Raw genomic sequence first — 20,792 nt, forward strand, 5'->3', positions numbered from 1 at the left:
GTTATAAACACCAAGTATTTGGCATATATCCTAAAGGTAAATACTTTTATAATCCTTTAGAGAAGGTGGGAAGGGTTGTTCTTATAAAAACACTTACTGAGTGATTCCTTCTCTAAGATGATTAGGTTGTGCAAGGATGATAAAAATGCATCTAGCTTCCAAGAAGAGTTTAGTGCCTCAGAATTTCAGGCCACTCAACTCTTTAATGGATCCAGCCATTCCTAATCTTACAGCTCTTAACTACAGAATTTGAATTAAAATAAATACTATTATTCCCATTTTCCACATGGGGATCTGAGACGCAGAAACTTAATTGAAATCATACAAAGAGTTTGTGCCACGTGATGGAGCGGCAGCGAGGCATCTCGAGTACCAGGCTAATAACCCCCTGCCCTTCCTCTCAGCTGCTAGGGTCACAGTCTTGACACTTTTAACCATCTCTTCAACCCTAGCTATTGCTAACTCTCCCATTTTAACCTTTCTGGTCCTGAGTGTCCCCATCTGTAAAACAGCAACGTCATTAACATAAAACATGTGCAACATACCCACTGTAATAACATAAAATAAATCCTTTGGTTAGCAGTACACAACCCCCTCCCAAACTGTTCTGTATTATGGAACAAGGAAAAAAAGACAATTAATGAGAGTCGCTTAAGTCCTATTTGTAAGTTGAGGTTAGCCATCTGCTAACGCTTGTTTCATTTTACTATTTTGCAAACAAGCCTTCTGAAAGGGCAGTGTTACTAGCATGCAACACAGGACATGAAAAGCTCTGCTAGTACTGCTCTTCACTTGATAAAAAGGGACTTGGCCATGTTCTTGCAGACTTCTAAGAGACCTTCTCAAAGCAGACCAATGTACTGCAACAGTTGTCTCCTACTCCCTGCTGACTGTAGACACTCGTGCCATTGCAAGTTAAAGAAAAGCCCCTAAAATGATTTCAGTGTTTCCCATGACAGCATTTCTCATCCTGATGGGGAGACAAAGGAAAGAGGGAGGAATGCCACCTGCTTTCAGCGTCTACAAGGTTGGTCTAGAACTTCCTACCTTTGAAACTATCAATCCCCCATATCTGCATCACAGAGGAGGCAAAACGTGTCATCTGTTTGGGTGGGAGTCCAGCAGGACTTGCACTGGTGACTGTGGCTGGCAGATTTTCAATTTGTCCATCTTGATATAAATGAAGTAGCAATTTAGTCACCTCAAGGTGCTTTTTAGGAATGATTTCCTGAAGTTTCCCACTCACAGCTGGAATAAAAGTGAGCCTAGAAAATAAGCCGGTACATGCTTAACAGGACTGCTAAATTTCAGTGAAAGAAAAGACCTTCACTCCTTTATGTTAACTCTTTCTAAAAAGAACATTAAAACAATTCTATCAAGCAGCCTTGCTAAATAAAACTGTAATACTTAGCTAATACATTTACAAGCCTTTATATGCAGTAACAAAATCTATCTTTTTAAAAGAGTGTTGTAATAAACACCCCATCATTTTTTGTTAATTCAGACAATTTTCATTTTTCTGCACAGCATGAGGACAATATTACCATTAACAAAATAAAGTATCATCAGCATGTTAACACATTTTATCAGCTGTGCAGCATAGGTTTCAAATACTTAATTTTCTGAGCTCTCTTGAACCCCATGCTTAAAGCTGAAAATTAGTAAGAAATTCTTTATGATCCTATATTCTCATTAATTTTTGTATAAATACAGCTTCAAGATTGCTTAATAAGAACAGAACTTTTCCTATCTCATTTTACATGAAAAATAAGACTCTTAGCTTCTTGCTTTCCCATGGTAATGCTAGTAAGATATCAGGATGACTAAAAGATAACATAGCACATATAATTTATTGGCAAAGAAGTTATGCCCTTTTTGCCTCTTTTTGGAAAAACATGGGGTAAAATTCCCATTTCTTCTATTTCTCCTCCTCCCCTTGGAGATAATCTGTGGAATGATTTGACATCAGGGAAGACTAAATCCTGAATTATATCTATCTCAGTTCTGTGTGAAAACTCAACATTCCTATTTCTCACAGATAGCCCTATTTTGCAAACACTAATTCAGAAATACACAACATGCTCATGCTCTGTTACCCCTTTATATATTATTTTCACGATTTTCTACATCATGATTAAGGCAATCATGCTTGAATTATCAAACGCTTATGTGACAAGACTGTACATTCATTAGGATACTTTCATTAAAGGAATTGAATGGCAAGCGATATAATTATTTAAAAACATTTTGGACATTGTGACGGACAAGACGTTGATACTCCTTTTTTGGGCTGAACTTTCTCTTTCAAATCCTCTTGCCTGCAATCAGAAATATCCTCCACCAATGTGTTGTGTGCATATGCGCTGACATGTGGAATCACTCCCCAAAAAGGAGGTTGAGAAGTTGTCCAGTTATATAATGTTTCAGAATATTCAGATTATTGCCATTTTCTTGAACCCTAATAATTTCACAAAAAATTATCCATTGGGTACTTATGTGACACATCAAAAGGATTAATTAGCCGAACTACAGCAGACAACAGAAAGTTATAGATTTTCAAGGCATATAAAGCTGTTTTGTTCTAGTAAGTCATGTAATAAAGTAATTTCATTTAAAGAAGCATTCAATAAGTTTACAGGTTTTCAGCTACAAGCCCTGTGATTCACAGCCTTACATTTCATGTTGTTTCAGACTTGGGCCAGTGTTAATTTTACTTCGAAGTGCAACATAATCTAAATGTTACCACCAGGTGTGATTTATCTAGGCTGCAGATGTGCTACCAGGAACATTATACTTGGTACTGCTACAATCAAATGAGTCGCTGGGCATGCTGATTTCTTCTGCAAGTGCTGTGCATAGCATCAATAGCTTATATATATAAAATACAATAAATACATAGAAGACATCTGCTGGTGAAACACAGGCCTCAACAGACCCAGTGCAGCCAAGTCGATTCTGCCGTTTTGTGGAGTTAGATATTTACTTATGAAATTTCACATCTCGCAGTGAAGATTTTTGATGTGTTTTTCGGTAACAGTTCCAGCCCGTGGTTGTATGGCCCTTTTGCATATTGCCCTTTTGCAATTCCATCCAACACTCACGCTAATGAGTTTTCCATTTTCAGGGCCACCTCTCCTATGGGAAACAGCGGGCCCAGGGATGCAGGTGAAATGTAGACTGTTCGGGTGAGAACACATATCTTCTTATCTCTACTTTTTCTGCTTCTCCTGGTTTTTCATACCAAAGCTGCTTTATAGGTTAATTATCTTAGCACAGGGCAGAGGCCACATTCTGTGCAGCCTCTTGATTAGCATAAGGAACTGGCTGAAGGGCTTTTCTCAACTGCGTTTCTTCGCAAGCCTCCCATAAATCTTCACCTCTTACTACATTAGGACATACAGAGAGTCAGGGTCACCGTTACATGGTATGCATCCTTCTTCACGCACATTTGTGTTTAAATAATAGGACATTATATTGCCTTGCTTTGCCTTTTTACCTACCGTTTCCCTTCTTTTTGTGATATATACAGATGCAACTCATGAAGAAATAGGGGGGAGCTGGGAGGAAGCAAGCCATTGGTAACCTGTGCAGGTAACGACATGGAGGGAGGATGACACAAACTTAAACGTAGCTCTGCTTTAGCAACCTACCGGCTTGATGTCAGCCCATCTGAGTGCAAACTCCTAGACACCTAGTCCCCGCTTTCTTTTCTGGGGTATTCTCCAGCCTATGTTGTCACCAATTCTGTGACAAAATTGCTTTTAGCCTACAGTAACATTTTTCCATCTATTTATGATTTTAGTCTTTTCTCTTACCTTCCACTCAATAACCTCGTGCTATTCCTTGATTCCTATGCAGCCCTGAACCCCGCTCTTGGTGCAATTTCCCCTTTTTTCACCTTATTGCCTACATTTTTTCCCCTTTCATTTGCCTTCCTGTTTTTTTCATATTTTTTTCCTCTCCAGAAGCTAAAGTGATTTTTTTTTTTCCTACTTTTGTTTTCTCCTTTATGCTGTCATCTCCCCTTTTTAGCTCATTCTATTCTTTCCTTTCTTCCCATTCACTTCCCCATCACTCCGCTGTTTGCTGCCGGTAAATGGGCAGTCACTCTCCTTTACCACTATTCACTATTTCTGCTGGTTGCCAGGGAGACAAACAGGCAGTGCAATAGGTGTCAGTTCTGTATACAATTACCTGTGTAGGGAAGAGAACGTGCAGTCAACAGGGACAGCCGCCTATAGAAAACCTAAAGGGTACCTACACTCATGAGCAGTTTTATACTGGAAGGCTTGTGTGCTAACAATTCCCTCTTGTTCACCTCACCATTGAGATGGCTTCTCAATTTCTTTTCTTTACTGAAGTCACCTGGGTGTCAGCACTGAGGAATAATAAATCTCTTTTGAAGACCATTTTAATGAAAAAAAGAAAAAAGAAAAAAAGGTGTGCAAAAGTTGTTTTTTCTGAGACGCTGAAGTTGCTTTCATTTTATTTTTTAAAATTTCTACCCTGCCCGTCATCTATTCTCAAAGACCACAGGATTCCACTTTTACATCAATTTACACCAATTTAATCTTTAAAGCAAGTTTAGTTCACTAGGAAGGACAGGGTGTCTTGATTCAGACATTTCAGAAACTAGAACATCTGCCTACAGAATTTTATTCAACTGTCACTGATTTCTGCCCTTGAAAATCATATTTGTAGTTTATAAAATATCTACATATATACTAATATCTACATTAGTATATTCTGTATCTTACGTAAATTACTCAGTAAATTTTTTGCACAGGAAAATACATCCAAAAGAAACATATAAACATAGCTTGAATATATGCTGAAATGAAGTTTTCCCTTAGGAGGAAGAAGGGTATTACCTGTTCCTTAAACAGGGTGAAATCCTGGCAACGCACTTATCACAGATGACTTTGCTAAGCTCTCCTTTAACAATGCTAAAGGGAGCAGTAGGTTTAAGTCCAGTTTCCTGGTCCATGCTCTTGGGGTCAGGAGCATAGGTTTAAAACAAAATAGCACTAGATTTCGAGGTATTTCACATTAATATTTTATTTTGTCCTCAAATACTATTTAAGTATTTAACATGAACATGCTTGATTAACTTATGCAATTTTAAATGATCAAACTACATCTGAGAGTAGGTAAGCCCATACAGCAAAGACTTTTCTAACATTTCAAAGTCTGGCCCATTTGAACATAACGATGGCTCTAGTGCATTTGACAAGTAAATGATGTTCAGCTGAAGTAATGCCTCAAGAGCAGTGAGAAGAGTTCTACTAACTGATAGTAAAACGATAATATAAGCAGCCCAAACCAATTGCAAATGATCATTAAAATATTACTAAAAAGCAGCATTTTACACTATGTATCAGGAAAATATTACAGTAGTTAAAAACTGGTTAGCATGGAAACTCACAGCATAAGAACCTAACATGTCATATATACTTGTATTTACCATAACACTTAGAAACCTAGCTGGTTCATGCTCTAGGCCATTTTGCCTTTAAATGTAATAGAAAACTGGTCCATGCATGATGGACTCTATAATCTAGTCATAAATAACAAGATGCTTTGCAAGTTTAAGCATCGAGAAAGACATTATTCCCCCCTATTTGTGTAAAAGTGGTGGCCTTGGTTTTTTTTTTTTTTTAAACTTTGCAAGAGAAAATAATGATCTCTAGTGTTCCTACTCAGTACTAAAAGCGTCAGACTCATCTGATGAGCTGACAGAAAGCGTCAATGTTTAGACTGAAGCGTTCACCATCTGTCTGAGGTTGTAGGCCTGACTGCCACTAAAAAAAAAAAAAAAGGCATCACATCAGACAGGGTAAACGGATGAATGTAACTCATAATTTTGGACAGCAACTATAATTTACAATTGTCAGGACTACTATTTACAATTCAACAGTTTTAATTTGGAATTGCTATATATACTTACATGCTGTTTCTATAGTAACTTCCGACACTCCTTCAAGCTTAGTTCACTTTTAGTTATTTATATGTTTCTAGTATGCAGCCTTAGGCTTGGAATTTGATCTTTTTGGTTTTACTCTTGATATTTTTTTTATATTTTAAATAGCAGTAATAATACAGTAAATTGGGATGCACTTAACTTGGTTACTTTTGCAAAATGCCATGCGATATTGCAATAAAACTCCACCCAGAAAGGAGAAAGCTAATAACTCAGCCAAACCAACTTATTTTATTTTCACTCCTAACAAGTTACTAGCCATTCTGTTTCCTGAAAATAACCTGATTTCTCTAAGGTGTACAGTCATGTCCACTATAACTTTGGTTGATTAAAAACCAGGCAATCTAGACTTTGTATTTTTAGACTTACAGGTGTTTACAGGCTATGCACAATTCCTGCTCCTTTTGTAAATATGTAAGTATACAGACCTCAGTTCCTCACAGCTCCAAAGAACAGACGGGCTATTGCACCTTCAGACAGATGGAGAGAGAAAAGATGGAAACAACTGGATGGGTTTGTGGACTATACATCTCCATGATCTCCAGTTACTGATAAAATAACCTTTATTTCTACTTTCCAGTGGCAGTCTACTGTCTCTTTCTAAACTTTTGGTGACTTCACAAAAAATCATTGGTACTCAGGGTTGGATTTTGGAGGTGTTCATGGGAAAACTGCCCTGCTATATTTCTCTGCTGACCGCACTAACTCCCAGGTGCCTCATCGGTAGCTTCGTAGTTCAAAAAGGTGCAAGGGGAATGACAGCTAATTTGCAAGTGCCAGGGATGAAGACTATTTTGGTGAATGAAGAACATATCCAGTCTCTCACTCTTCTGACTTGACATGGTCCCCTCCACAGTATTCTTTGTTTAAAGATAGCTATCCTCCTGTATTTATTGTTAAGCAGTTCAAGCTGACTTGGAAAACATTTGATAAAGCTTGTTTGGTGCCTAAGCAAGGACAGGTACTTCCGAGGTCTAGAATGATTCTATCGGCTTGGAGCTGTTAGCATTAATAAGGAAACAGGTGAGTAAATATTATGGTTTAAATGAAACTCATCCAGAGTTTCAACCTGTGGAAGAAACCTGGAATGAATTTGTAGAGGGGGAAAAAAACAAAGCCTGAGAAAGAGAGAGGAAACAGATGATCTGTCACAAATGGCATGCATTTCACTCATAATCATGTCAGAAGTAACTGGAAGATAATTACTGCCTTCTTGGGCAGGTGAAGGAAGGTGCAAATTACCAAGGATTCAGAAATTACTGTTCATAATGGACAGATGATCTAACTTCAGGTCCTTTGGGGGTACTAGATCTCTAACAAGGGAGAAACAGTCTTCTAAAATCCGCACGAATCACCTCCCTAGTCTTCATGCACCTGAGAAAGGTTATTTCTCCCAGGATGATCCCTGCACTACATAACTGGGTCTGAACATGTCTGCACGCTCCCTTCCTTGGAAGGCTGAACCTTTCAAATAGAGCTCGGCTCTAAGAGCAGTGTGGCACAGGGTATGACGTAAGGGCATGCCACTAGAAGTCCCAAGCTAGTCCCAAACACAACCACACCTGGGCTGTGAAGCACACTTAGCTGGGCCAGAAATTTTCACAGATGTGGTGAGTGCTGCTGGCGATCAGTGAACTGAAACTGGAGAAAAGCTAACAAGACGACTTTTCCCTAAAAATCCCATATTTGGTACTTTTGTGTGTAATTACAATTAGGTTCTTTAACTGTAGCAACAACTACAATTAAGGAAGGTAAGTATGTAAATCAGTACCGGGAACTTGACATTTCCTCTATTGGCAGAAAGGAGTATGCCAAAATAAAATTGAACTCAAGAGAAGTTGTTTTATTGACAAAGATTTCCACAGGAGTACCAGTGCAGTATCTGAAAAGCCTTGTACTACTGCAGCTAAGCCATCCGGCAGAACCATAAAGTTACATCCATACCAGTGAATTAGACGGGGCTTGGACTCTCCTCTCGCATCAGTTCTAGTTGGAATGGAATAACTCACATCCAAATTATTTAGTTCTCCTCTAAAACAGGATGCTCGTATTCAAAGTCCTAAGTAGGAATAGTAACTGGCCTGAGTTAATATCTTGAAACTTGCTCAGAATTATCTGGGAGACAGCTAGCTGGCCCAAAGCAAAACCACAGTAAGGACTGTTAATGAGCTCAAGCGCCAGTGGATGTTATCGGGCACTGCATTGTTTGCTAATAGAAAGGTAGTCTAAGGCCAATCTGTGTGGGGTGGCTTGGTCAAGGGAATCATTAAAACCTTTCCACCAGGACAATGGGTTCTCTAGACTTTGTCAAGCAGGCTAAGATAATCTTCACTTGCCTGAAAAACATCTAGAGAAGTGGCAGGACAAGCTGCTGTACCTAATGATTCCAAGCATTCAATTACCAGGAGCAACACACAGGACATGGTATCAGCCATCACCAGAGCTGGTGGGATTTAATTTAGATTTTCTTTAATTAATTCAAATTATTTTGTTCAGTACATTGCTGAAGATATGGAAACTAATTTATTTCATTAAAAAGTCCAATTATTAAACTGTCTCTGTACTTGAGTTCCTCTGCATTTACAATGCTTTGTAAAGTGCTCTCAAGTTCTGAGACAGAAAGAAATACAAGTCGTATCTCTATGAATCTTTTGGTGCACCAATGGGAGCTTTTTTATATGGATGTTTTTCTAGTATAAAGTGAAATTAGATGCCTGGTACAGATAACTTTCAGATCATTATTCCTTGTAGCCTAGCCTATGATGAACCCTGATGTTTGAAAGCGTTCATGAAAAAAGGTTCCAAATTATTAAGTTCATTCATGTTAGCACTGCCTTCATTGATGCTCTTGAAAGGAGATGACTGTTTTGAAAAGCAGTATGACTTTCCAGCTGGATTAAGTCTCAAAATCTGGATCATTAATACTAGCTTCTAATGCCAAATAAGAAATGGACTAAAACTTTAATTCTGCTGCACTGCTTCACAGATCAAATCAAAGCTAAATTAAGTTTGAAAATTCTAATAGATAATAACCCTAAATATACAATTAGATAATAGCTTAAAATTTCTCTTTGGTAAAACTGTAATTAAAAGATCGTCTTATGAACATTTCTGATAGTGACAATATTTATCTAAGTTAAAACAAACACATGGTGGTCCTACATTTTATTTAAACAGAAGAACAACATGCAGAGAAAGAGAGTTCATATCTAACTCACTGAAGGCTTCCCAAGCTACTCTGGACTTGGATGGCATCCAGAGATCTCCCCTCAACAAAGGAAGAGCAGAGAGGGAAACAGCCAAGTAGCACCACAAAGATGGCTGGCAATACCTTTAATCCCAAGCACCCCGAAATCATGCTTTTGCCTCCCTTCCACCTCAAAAGATGGCTTTACAACTGGTTTTACAAAAGTAATAGTATTTAAAAATTTTTTTTTTAAAAAAAAAAGTCAAGCCCGAGTACTTTATATTCACCCAGTGCTGCTTTCAAACTAGAGTTTGAGATTCCTATTATATATTGGTTGAAACTGTTAGAAAATTACTAAACATTGCAAGACAAAAAATAAACCACCAAAAACAACAACAAAAAACCCCTAACCCTGAATGTCCTAAAGTCTTTACCTGAAATCCCAACCCACAGAAGTGAGCAGGAAGATAGAAAGAAAGATTAAAAAACCCCTTCTTCTGGGTATCATATTTTAGATTATTTTTAGAGATTTTTGTGATTCATGCAGCTTTAGAGCTTATTCAAACAGATCTGGGGCTAAGAAAATTAGCACTGATTTTATTAAGGCTTCTTGTATTTCCCAAGTTCTGCTCCCCCCCGTGCCATCCACACACATTATACACTGGCACAGTATGACAGCTATCAAGGCTGATTTGAGGAATCTCCACTGTTCATTTTTAACTGTAATGTCGTTCCTAGAAATTCACATGGCAAAACCGGTTTCTTTATTAACAGAAATTTTACATTAATTATACCCAATTTTTTTATTTCTCATACAATACAACTTTTTAATTTTTTGAAATCTGTTGTTAGTGAAAACACATAAAACATTCAGTGATCAGAGCAGGAAGAAAGAGGTCACCTGCACCATTCATACACTTGTACACAGACATGACCAAACTAGCCCAGAATAAAGTAGCTTCAAGCCTGGGAGTCCACTAGCTGAAAGAAAGAGCATCTTCCTAGTAAGGCGAAGGAGCTTATGGCCTCCAAAATAGTATTTTGTATCATGTAGACATATCATTTTACTTAAAGATAGCTTAGATATTTAGAAGAGTGCAGCCTTGTGAATTGCAGACATACAATAAATTGCTCATGTAAAAGGAAAAAAAAGCCTGAAGTGACTCTTTTTCCATAATTATTTAAAACTTTTAACACTCTAGAAAAGTTTTGCATTATAATATTTAAGAAGAGATCCTACACCCTGATAATAATTAGTATATTACCTGATGGTATTTCTTCAGTATGTTGTGCATTTCTGCTACATCTTCACTTGTTATAGTTTTGATGATATATCTTTTGTCGTAAGATGTATGAAAGCGGGCACCGCTGCGTGCTTGGGAATCATTGGCAAGGGGGGCACTTCTTGTCAATGAATTCTGTCAATTGATTTAAAACAAAAAAAAGCATCATCAGACAAAAATATTTAACTTAATTAGAACAAATATAAACCATTTACATTTGTTTTTTGATCTTTTTCAATACATCTTCACCAAGGTGAATTCTGCAAAGCATGGAATCACAGACCGCATTGTCTTGACAAATCACTTAAAAAATATTCTCAGAACAAAAGAATGTTTGGGGGAAGGTATTGCCCATCAGTGGTTCAAAAGTCATTCTCAATGCTGAATGAGAATTTATTGCACTTTGTTCCATATACATTATCAGCTTTTGGGAACAAAACATATAGTAATTAAAAATCCAAAAGGAACACTGTAGTACACCACAATAACTATAAACAGAGGATTCAGCCGTAGTAACAGTATCACTTTAAAACTGAGCAGGATTTGCTCTTGAGCCAGTGTGATCTGGTACATAAACAAGACCACAGGTAGATTTCTGAGTTCTAGTACCGGCGCTATTCCAATGATTTCATATCTAGTGTTAAGCAAGTAATATTGTTGTACAGGACCTCCTTCTGTAAAATAGACCTACCTTCCTACAGACTCAAGAGGGGAAGATTAGTTAATGATTGTATAGTAGTTAGAAGAAAAACTGCTAGAGATTAGTGACCATTTTTAGACTGAAGCTTGAGACTACTTGCGCTTCAACAGTAGCAAAAGAAGCCTTCTGTTTTTTTCAGAAAATAAGATGTATTCAGATTAGATTTCTTTACATTTAAAAACATTAAAAATAAATTAGACAAAGTATAATAACTTGCTTTTGACTGGAAACATATTTCTTTACCAGTAAGAGTTTATACCAATTGTTACATATGTGAATTACACAATTCTTTTTTTTTTTTTTTAAATAAGTAGTAACAGCAGTAGCACAGCCATGAGAAAACACAACAATGTTCTTGCACCCCGTGTGTACTTCCATAAAAATGGACCATACTCTGAAAAGGTTAAACAAGTTAATTACAGCCTGCTGGAACACTTCTACATTTGTGAAATAAACCTGCAGTACCCATTTGGTATATCCCTACTGGTAGGGGAAAACCCCAGCTCCTGCTATCGTTCCTCACTGTACCATACTGCACAAACAGCTGTTGCTAAATTGAGATACACTTCCCCCCTTCCACGCTCACATAGCACAACGTTCTCCCTGCTAGAAGAAAAGCCATTTTCACAGAAAGTTTTAATAACATTTTGTATATAAATGTAAATGTTGCAGATTCCTAAATAGCCAAAGTTCAGCTCCAGCAGCTACAGAATATGACGTGTTTGTGTGGTTTGATAAGGCATCGTGAACTAAGTCACAAACCAGATTTACACTGGAAGAACAATGATGCTTTCAGAAAGTAACTACAAATAGGCTCAGTGTACCACAACCAGGTACCAAAACTACAAAATTGTATTTTTATAGGAGCTATGTCTTATTTGGAAGTTTTACCATTGATAAATCTGTTCACAAGCTCTACCGACTTCATCAGGAGCTGGACATGCAGGTTCAACCCCAGTGACAGAAGGTCGGTAATTATTATAAAGTAATAACCTCAACCAAGAGATGGGGGCAACTATGGCCCCGATTTAAGAAGACACTTGAACACATACAATTGTGTCTCCTTATTTTTGACACCCATTTACTTCAACAGGCCTTCAGCATCATTAAATCTTATCCCAAATGTGGGATGCTTTCTGAAATCAGTTTAATATGAAATAAAAACATTTTCCCACAAGGTTATTTTGTTCAACTGAAATACTCAGGAGTAGTAGGAATAACAGTGAATCACCTAAAAGCACACAGCTCTACAAGGTCTTCTTAGAATGAAAACCTTAATTATGACATGTAGGAGAAATAAATCTTTGCACACTTCTCCCTGTATATTTCTAGGCTTGTGCAGTGAACTAGAATAATTACTGATGTCTATGATAAAAAGTGATGTCTTTCTCCATTATCCTCTCTATTCACTAAAGAAAGGAAGGATGTGGGTGCTTCCCTAATGTTTATAAATAAACAATTTTGCTAGACTGATCAGAACAGAGTTTTAGGAACAACCATTGCACTCAGTTTCTTCTCTGCACTGGCTTTTGGACAGCCAATTTTAACAGGTGCGAGTCCTGATACACCACCACTTCACATGGCACTGAAGATACTAGAGAAGGGAATTTAAGTATTACTGCAGTTTTCTTTACCTGTTTTCAAATGTTTCCTATTCAAATTCATTTCCCACCACTCCACCACTGAAATGTTTTTATGTACTGATGAAACCTATTCAAGAGAACAGGTATCATAAAACGGATCAAATTTTCTTAATGCTACACTTGATATCAGTACTCCATTAATTTTCAAATTGAATCATAAATAGAGCTAGTCTTAGAAACCATCCTCTGTAGAAACTCTCTCTATTCTAGAGTCAGGACTTGGCTTTATTGCCAGGACACATATTTAATAGTTTAAGTTGAAGAACTGATAATAGAAATTTTTAAAAAATTGTGCAAATTCAGGTACCTTCATCACAAACTAGAAAATATGATGTAACATAATAATTATTTTTGATTTTGAAAAAAGCTAAAGCATGGGTAATCATTAGTGTATGTAGTGAATTAAACTACTGATAAGTTATTAGGCTGTAATTCAGTTAGCAATAATAAAGGCTACTGGGTAATTATTTGTTATTGTTCCCAGCAGAAAAAGGTGCATTATTCTGAGGTTAGCTATTGCGATAAAGCAGTAACAACAGTATTCTGAATGTATTTTTCCCAGAGAACCCTAGTCTTCAAACCGTAAGCCATGTGGTATAAACCTTGAAAGCAATTAACCTGGTGGGAGACTCAAGTTCTTTTGCTATAAGAAGTTGCAAAAAAGTGTACTTGCTAGTCTGCCACTGAACCTCTGAAGGAGGAGGGAAAGAGGGAAGATGGTAAGGAGGACCTGAACTAGCATTAGTCTCCAAAATTTGAAATACTCTTGAGATATATTTTAACATTCTTCACCAAAAGACTTGTCAGATTTGAGTGAAATTCAGACCTGGGAGTACTCAGTATGAATGAAATGTCTTGCTAGCAATGTCTTGACTGAGATACAACACATGGGAGATGCTTCTTCTCTGGACTTCTCAGTTGCTGAAGCTCAGTTACTAACTCTGTGGCCAGAAAGGGATAAAAATAACCACTTTTGACTTAAAAACTTCTGAATGCTATTCCTATAACAATTTGCTCTTTTAAAATCTGCCTCCTTTTGTCTTCATAAGCACTATTTGCAAAGGAGAGCTCTTCTAAGTGTTAGGCCTTAAAATAAAGTTCTTCCTGCTTTTGAGGAACCTCCTTTTATCCCATTGTTAACCAGTGATATCTAGTATATAGGTATATTTATGTAGCAACCCATCAAACCAAACATAAATTTATTCCAATTTTTTTTTTCCCCATCACGGAACATGATACTTGATGCATTTAAAAATATGGACAACATAAGCAATAAGAAATTCTGACTAAAAAAAGAAATAACAGCTGTTAACACTAAGAGAATGAATCTACTAATACTCCTTTTATCATGCTTCTTTCATTACAATTCAGGCTAGACAAAAAACAAAATATAGAAACTAGACAGATTCAAATAGAAATTAATAAATTTAGTCATATTTTAAATCAACTGGCAGACACCTTGTAAAGTCACTGACTTTTTACTGATTCCTGTTTTTTCCAGCATAGATTTTTTTCTAATGGAAATAAACTCTGCCTGATTGCTAACTATAATGACAAGTTAATTTGCAAATACAACTATCATATCAAAAGTGTTGCTAATGAGAATATAATACATCTGTAGATAATTATTTAGCACACACTTCACTGTTTCTTAATGCTTTAATGGCTTAGAAATGGTGATGCATTTACTTTTTAGTAGATGGCTATTTTATTATTAGTTATCTATATCAAGCTTAATTAAGAATGCATACAGCTATCATTTTACCACATGCATATTAATTTGTTAGACTAAACCAACCAACTTTATGCTAAGCAGCACCTTAACATACATGCACAGGTAACCCAAACGCCTTTTTGTACAATACTCTGACTCTAGTAATAAATTAGAGCTTAAGATCAGATGTTTAAACATTAAACATGTTTAAGATAAAAACCTCTAATTAAACAACCTCTTTGACACTTTAACTACCTCTCCATTCCTGTGATAACTTTCTCACTATAATGCTCTCTTCAGATACAGAATGTAGCCCCTTTGAACTCTGAACGAAGGTGGAACACGGAAGATATTGTTAATATTACTATTTGCTGTGCTTTATTTTGATACCCACGTAAGTTTGTTAAATAAGTACGGTTTAAAAATCTGAAAAAAATCTATTTACATCATATTGTGCTGATTACTAGTAATTACATTACCACTTTCTCGTGCTGATAAATGCATGGCTGAGTTTTGTCTGTGGATGGTTTTACTTGTAACGGTTAACTCTCACTTCTGTGAACAGAGAAAAGTTCAAATTCCTTCCAAAGTAAAGCCTCTAGGTACGATGCAAAGTATCTTACCTCTCAACTAGTTATATTTGTTTATAGTTAGAAATCTGTCTTCAATAAAATGCATATACTGTTGCCTGATCATGACAATGGATTTCAAGATTTTGAAATAAAAAGATGACAAGAATTAGCCTGCACTGGTAAGTTATCATTAGCAAGTAAGATCAAGGAACAGCTTCACTGGAAGGATCAAACTAGAAGAGTTTAGGGGCTTCAAAGGGGAAACAATATGGCTATTTAAAAATACTTTTAAAACACTAAGATCCTTCCCTTTTGATGTAGGTAAAGCTAACTTACCTGTTTGACCCAACACTGTTAGGTATAAATCAAAGCATTTTGCGTCCCATTCAACCCTGCCAAATACTAACAGATTAATAGTACATATATTAGAATCGAAGAGATTCTTTGTTGGAAAATGTTTCTCGTAAGTTAACACACAAAATGGCCAAGAAGGTCCTGCACTTAAGCCTCTTTAAAGCACAGCCACTAGTAAACCTACAACGGGTAAGAAATCTCGGACAAAAATACGACTAACACCACATGTGATGTCCAAAATGCACTTTAAACCACAAAGACTGTGTAAAGTTTGTGGGGTTTTCTCTTTCAAAATTAGATTTTAGACATACCTAGATAAGTAAAAAGTTTAACTTACTCTGGGGTTATCTAACCCAAGTTTTTAAGTCAATCACCTTTATCTTAATACAGACAATAATAAGAAACATGCAGTAGTGCTCATCAGACAGACTGAAAACATGCATTTATTTGAAGTGTACTGCTCTGTAGTTCAGACTGCTGTCGGACGCACTGTGTAGACTTGTCTCTTACTGCCAAATGCAGTTTAATGAGACAGTACGTGGTAAAACACTCCTGTCATCCAGATGACTTTTGCCAGAACACAGAGATACGTTTCAGTGATGATTTGTACAAAAAGTGAGTAAAAGAAGTTGTACTATAGACATCCGTGCACAAATGCCTTGGAAGAAAAGCTGATTGAACCTGCCTAAAGAAAGCAGCGTAGGGCTCTTCCTCTGCTTCCTTGTTCAGCACTAAGCTCGGCTAAGAGAGACCCATCACCGTCGCCAGCAACAATCTCCTTAGGTGAGGCTTCTGTAGGGGACTGGGAAGGAAATAAAGAATGAAGCTCAAGCATCTCCCTTTTCCAAAAGGAAAATATAAGCGGGGTTGTGGGAAGGGGAAAAGGAGAGACAGAGAGTGATAGATCATGGTAAATACCAGATTGAATTCCCTCTAGCTCTGCTTCTTAATTAGGGGAAGACTAAGTGGAATATGAACAGATGGGAAACGAGCCACTCCTCACTTAGCACAGATCTATGAGCCACAAAGCCAGAACAGGGAGGATATCCTTCAGATATAGACAAAAACCCACCCAACTCTTATCCTCCAAAAGACAGAGGTTTGATGATCTAACAACCCTTTTACCATCACTTACTGCTACCATGTAGCACCTCCATATCGTGTCAGGAACCAGCGGAGCATGTATCTAGCTGTACAACATCGGAGCATTAGTCATGGTAAGTTTAAAAAAAGTCACCTATTTATTCTACAGCGTTAGTGAGCACAAAACTCAAAGAAAAGAGGGTGACGGTGCCCTGTCCCCTTCAGATTTTCCCAGCCTTCTCCAACTCCGCCACGGTGTGCCTTGGTCCTTTGGCACAATTAAAACATCTGTCAGCCACACATACCCTGTTCCACTTAACAGCTTCACTTAGCAACTCACTGCAAGTCTCCTGCTCCGAGTGTGCCTGTTCTGCCAATTCCCCATTCACTTCTCATTTGTGAAGTTTTAATCTTGTGCCTGCTGTTTTTTTGGTCTCAGGAGAAAGAAAAGGTTTTGTACTTTTAAAGTGTGAATACTTTTATGAGGTCATTTAAAGACTACGCTAAATTACTTGTGTAATTACTTATACAACTGAAGACACATTTAACACGCCAAGCTCAGAGATACCTCTACTAGATAAATTTCTCTTTCTCTTTCATACCTCCCCCTCTCTCCCAAGTAGTTTCCCTCTGAGAAATTACTGGCTGGAAGTCTCACTGTCCTTACATAAATCAATATAAAAAATATCACCTATATTGCACTGAGTAGCAGGCAACCAGAAATACTCATCTGGTCTTCAGTGCTGAGAGGCTACAAATCACAAAGAATTTGTCCCATACTACGGAATTAATTTCTGATAAAATAATAAAAATACATGGTTAAATATAAATGGGTAAAAGCTACACCACTTACTAGTATTTCATTTCCCAAAGAGTTCTTGATGCCAAAAGTTAATCAGCACACCTAAATTACATGTCATCATTCCACCCAAGAACATCATATTCTTTAGCAAATTAACTGAAAGGTTATTCAGTTTTACTGTAGACCCACTCTCTTCCCTCAGCATCTCTTTCCCAAACTCTCAGCAATCTATGCAGAGCTTTATTTCCTACAGTAAAAATATATTAGGTAAGGAAAAGTTTTTTTCCACAGGTGCTCTTAGGACCTGACTCACAATTCTTTGAAGTTCACAGAAGCTTTTCTGGAGCCTTCAACAGACTTTAATAAACTAGAGTCCAACACAACTGCTACGCATCAGAAGTCATTTCATTTCACCCAGCCATTCCTAAACTGAACTCCAATCTCTGCTTTTGCTCACGGTACAACTTCCAGAAAGGCAGTCTTGATTTTTCCAACTTCAAAAGACCAAGATTCACCACTGTAGTTTTCCTAGTATTTAATCATTCGTGTGGCTGAAAAGGTGAGTCTAAGTTTTAATTTGAATTATTCCCTTTTCTGGTCATTCCTATTTATTCTTTCCTAAAGTATCTAGTATTGTTTTTCTGCAAGGATACTCACATACTACTTACTTCTCAATTCTAATTTTTGCAAGTGAAGCAGGACAAACTCTGCCACTCCCACCACAAGGCACTCCATATGTCCTTAAATTCCTTTGATGCCATTTTTCTGTATTTTTTCGATATCCAAATTTTCCACACCCTTTTTTAAGATGACTAGCACCAAAACTATATATAGTATTAGCTTCAGGTATAAAATAAACAGAAGTTAAAAAAAGTTAGAGCTCTTTCTATAGTCTTATTTTATACCTTCCAATTTATCCACTCAAGCGTGCAGTTACTCCTTCTAGTCAGGAGCTCACACTACTGCTAAATTCTTGTCCTCTTTGACCTCTTGTTCTTTCTCGGAGCTACTGCCTCCCTGAACGCAGCCTTCCCCTCTGTAGTTCTGCACCCCTTTTTATCCATATAACTATTCATCTGACCTCATTAAAAGACATCTTGTTCGGACAGGCTCAGAATGCCAGGCGATTAAAGTGGTTTTTGTACAAAATCCTCGTCTTTATCCTGCTTTGCCATTTGGACAGATTTTGCATCTTCTGCAAGTTTTCACTACATGAAATGTCAATTGCTCATTGACAATTAAATTTTGATTGTTGTCATTTAATCATCTATTATTTACATAATTTTTAATTTTTATTATAAAGCCCCACAATAATTGGCATTTTAAAAATCAAAGTCACAAAATATCAAGCAAAATACTTTGTAAGAGGCATCCTTAAGGGTCCTTAGAAGCCAGCTAAAACACCACCTAATGCTTTATCCTTTGGAAGTCTATTTTTGCTTTGCACATTGGTCAATAAAAATAACAGCCTATTGTAATTAGCTAACACTAATGATATTATTGATAATGCTAGTTATACCAACACCAGATATCAAAAAAAGTAAACTGATTCCCAGAGAGACTTTGGTTGTTTCTAAGAGCAACAAGTTAAGCTGTTTGGAGCTATTTTTTCCAACTGAAACCATTTTTGTGAGAAAACACATGCAGCAGAGCCACTAAAGTACAGGAAAAGCTTGTGTCGTCATCCCCCCCCCCAATAATTGTAAGCTATATTTATAACTGGCAAAGTATTGACCTCCTCTTCAAAGACAAACTGCTGGCGAGGCTCTTCCTCCTCTTCCCACTTTGTTTAAAATGTTCACAGCACGAATATTTATCTCCACAGTGGGAGGCCAAGGATTAGCCACAGCCTCCAAGAGGGTGGAGAGATTTAAAGGTCAATTTAATTAGCTCATTCTAATCTCTTACACATCTAATGTAGATGTCATTGTTTTCTAACTGCTACTTTAGCAGACAAGATTATATTTTAGAAACTTTGAACATGTAAACTATGTGTTGGATGTAATACAAATACTTCATGTAACTAATCTAAAAAGGCAGCCTAATAAAAATTGTCATTAAGTCAGAGCTTTTCCTAAAAAAGAGAAAAAGGGCAATAGGAGAATTCTGGTGATAAAGCATGGAGAGCTTTAGAAGAACAGTAATCTTTCAAACTGACTGGCTTAACAGCTTCTCATTGATTTAAATCTTTCCCATTTTGTAACGTCTGGACAAAGGCAAACAACGGCTTCTGGTACTGTGATCTCATCTGAAAGTCGTGGAACGCTAAAATGAGCTTCACAAGCCCAACATACCCTAAAGACAAATCAGATCACATCCCAGACTATTTAAGAGTGCCTCTGGGCAATCTTTGCATGAACGAATAGGCAAAACCAAGTGCACAGATGATGCTCTGTGATGACTGAAATCATAGGTCAGTGGAAAAGCCTGGCAGTGCTTCATCGTTGTTAGAGAATTGCATACACATAGTCTGGCTGTTCCTCTGTGAGAGCAGTTACAGGGGTGCTGCCTGGCCCATGTACAGCTTCTCATGAAGACAAGATTGCAGCTCCCCCCAACTTTTTTTCTTTTTACAAGACCTCAGGAATGATGGCTATGGATGAATTAGACCTGGACTACTGATTAAGAAGCATATCAGAGAGAGACAGTGTCATGCAACTGGATGTAGATGCTCCAAGTTCTTTGGCTGCAATTCGAAACAAGCAACCCACTTCTGGGATGGTATTCAGGACAGCGTTTTGCCAGTGAAGGCAAAGCGCTAGTATTTTAATGTAATAACAGAAGCACCAAACCCAGAGATGTCTGTTTTTTTCATATGGGGAAGGGTAGGGAAGACTTTGGGGTTTACTTTGTAAGCTGGCACCATGCATTCTACCACTGCCATTGAGCAGGTTCATGTCTGGAAACACTGATGAGGAAACATAATCAGAAAACATTGATCTCTGACACTGACACATGTTTAAGAAGTCTGGCATGTAGCAAAGCATACCTGACCAGTAACATATGCTACAAGCACATTCAGTGGTATGACCTCCCCTTGCCTTTGGCAGCTGCATGCACAATAGTTAACAATGATTTCTTGTCAGCTCAGAAGCAGGGCTCTTAAAATACCTATGGTGAATGTCATGGGGCCTCCAAAAGATGAAAACAGACCACCACTGGCCCTGGGGAGCACCCGTCAGAAATAGAGTTCCTTCTATGATCTCGTCAAGATGTGGATGTACACACTCTGAACACCTATGAACATTTATAAGCAAATTGTATTCAGGGAGTGATTACTGTGGTGAAAGACATTAAAAAAAGAAAGGCAAAAATTTTTCTTTTTTGCACTGAGCTATCCTTCCAGGAGAAATGTTACGGGTTCCTTGACCTGGCTGAATGAGAGTTTAATGAATAAAATACATGATTCTTTCCTAAGTCAAGTTATCCTATTGAGTCTGTAGGTCTGGATTTGGAGCTGTCACCTTAAGGCGT

The 20,792-nt window shown here is 37.4% G+C and overlaps 1 protein-coding gene across 1 annotated transcript in view; it reads right to left on the reverse strand.

Annotated features, from left to right (window-relative positions):
- Window positions 1-20,792, reverse strand: part of PIP4K2A (phosphatidylinositol-5-phosphate 4-kinase type 2 alpha) — a 119,417-nt gene that overhangs the window by 24,061 nt on the left and 74,564 nt on the right. Inside the window, exon 4 of the mRNA XM_072854438.1 lies at window positions 10,433-10,585. Within this exon, the coding sequence (XP_072710539.1) occupies window positions 10,433-10,585 (153 nt within the window). The remainder of the gene's footprint in view (window positions 1-10,432; window positions 10,586-20,792) is intronic.

Source organism: Ciconia boyciana, chromosome 2 (genome assembly GCF_034638445.1).
Source record: "Ciconia boyciana chromosome 2, ASM3463844v1, whole genome shotgun sequence".
Taxonomy (NCBI): Eukaryota; Metazoa; Chordata; class Aves; order Ciconiiformes; family Ciconiidae; genus Ciconia; species Ciconia boyciana.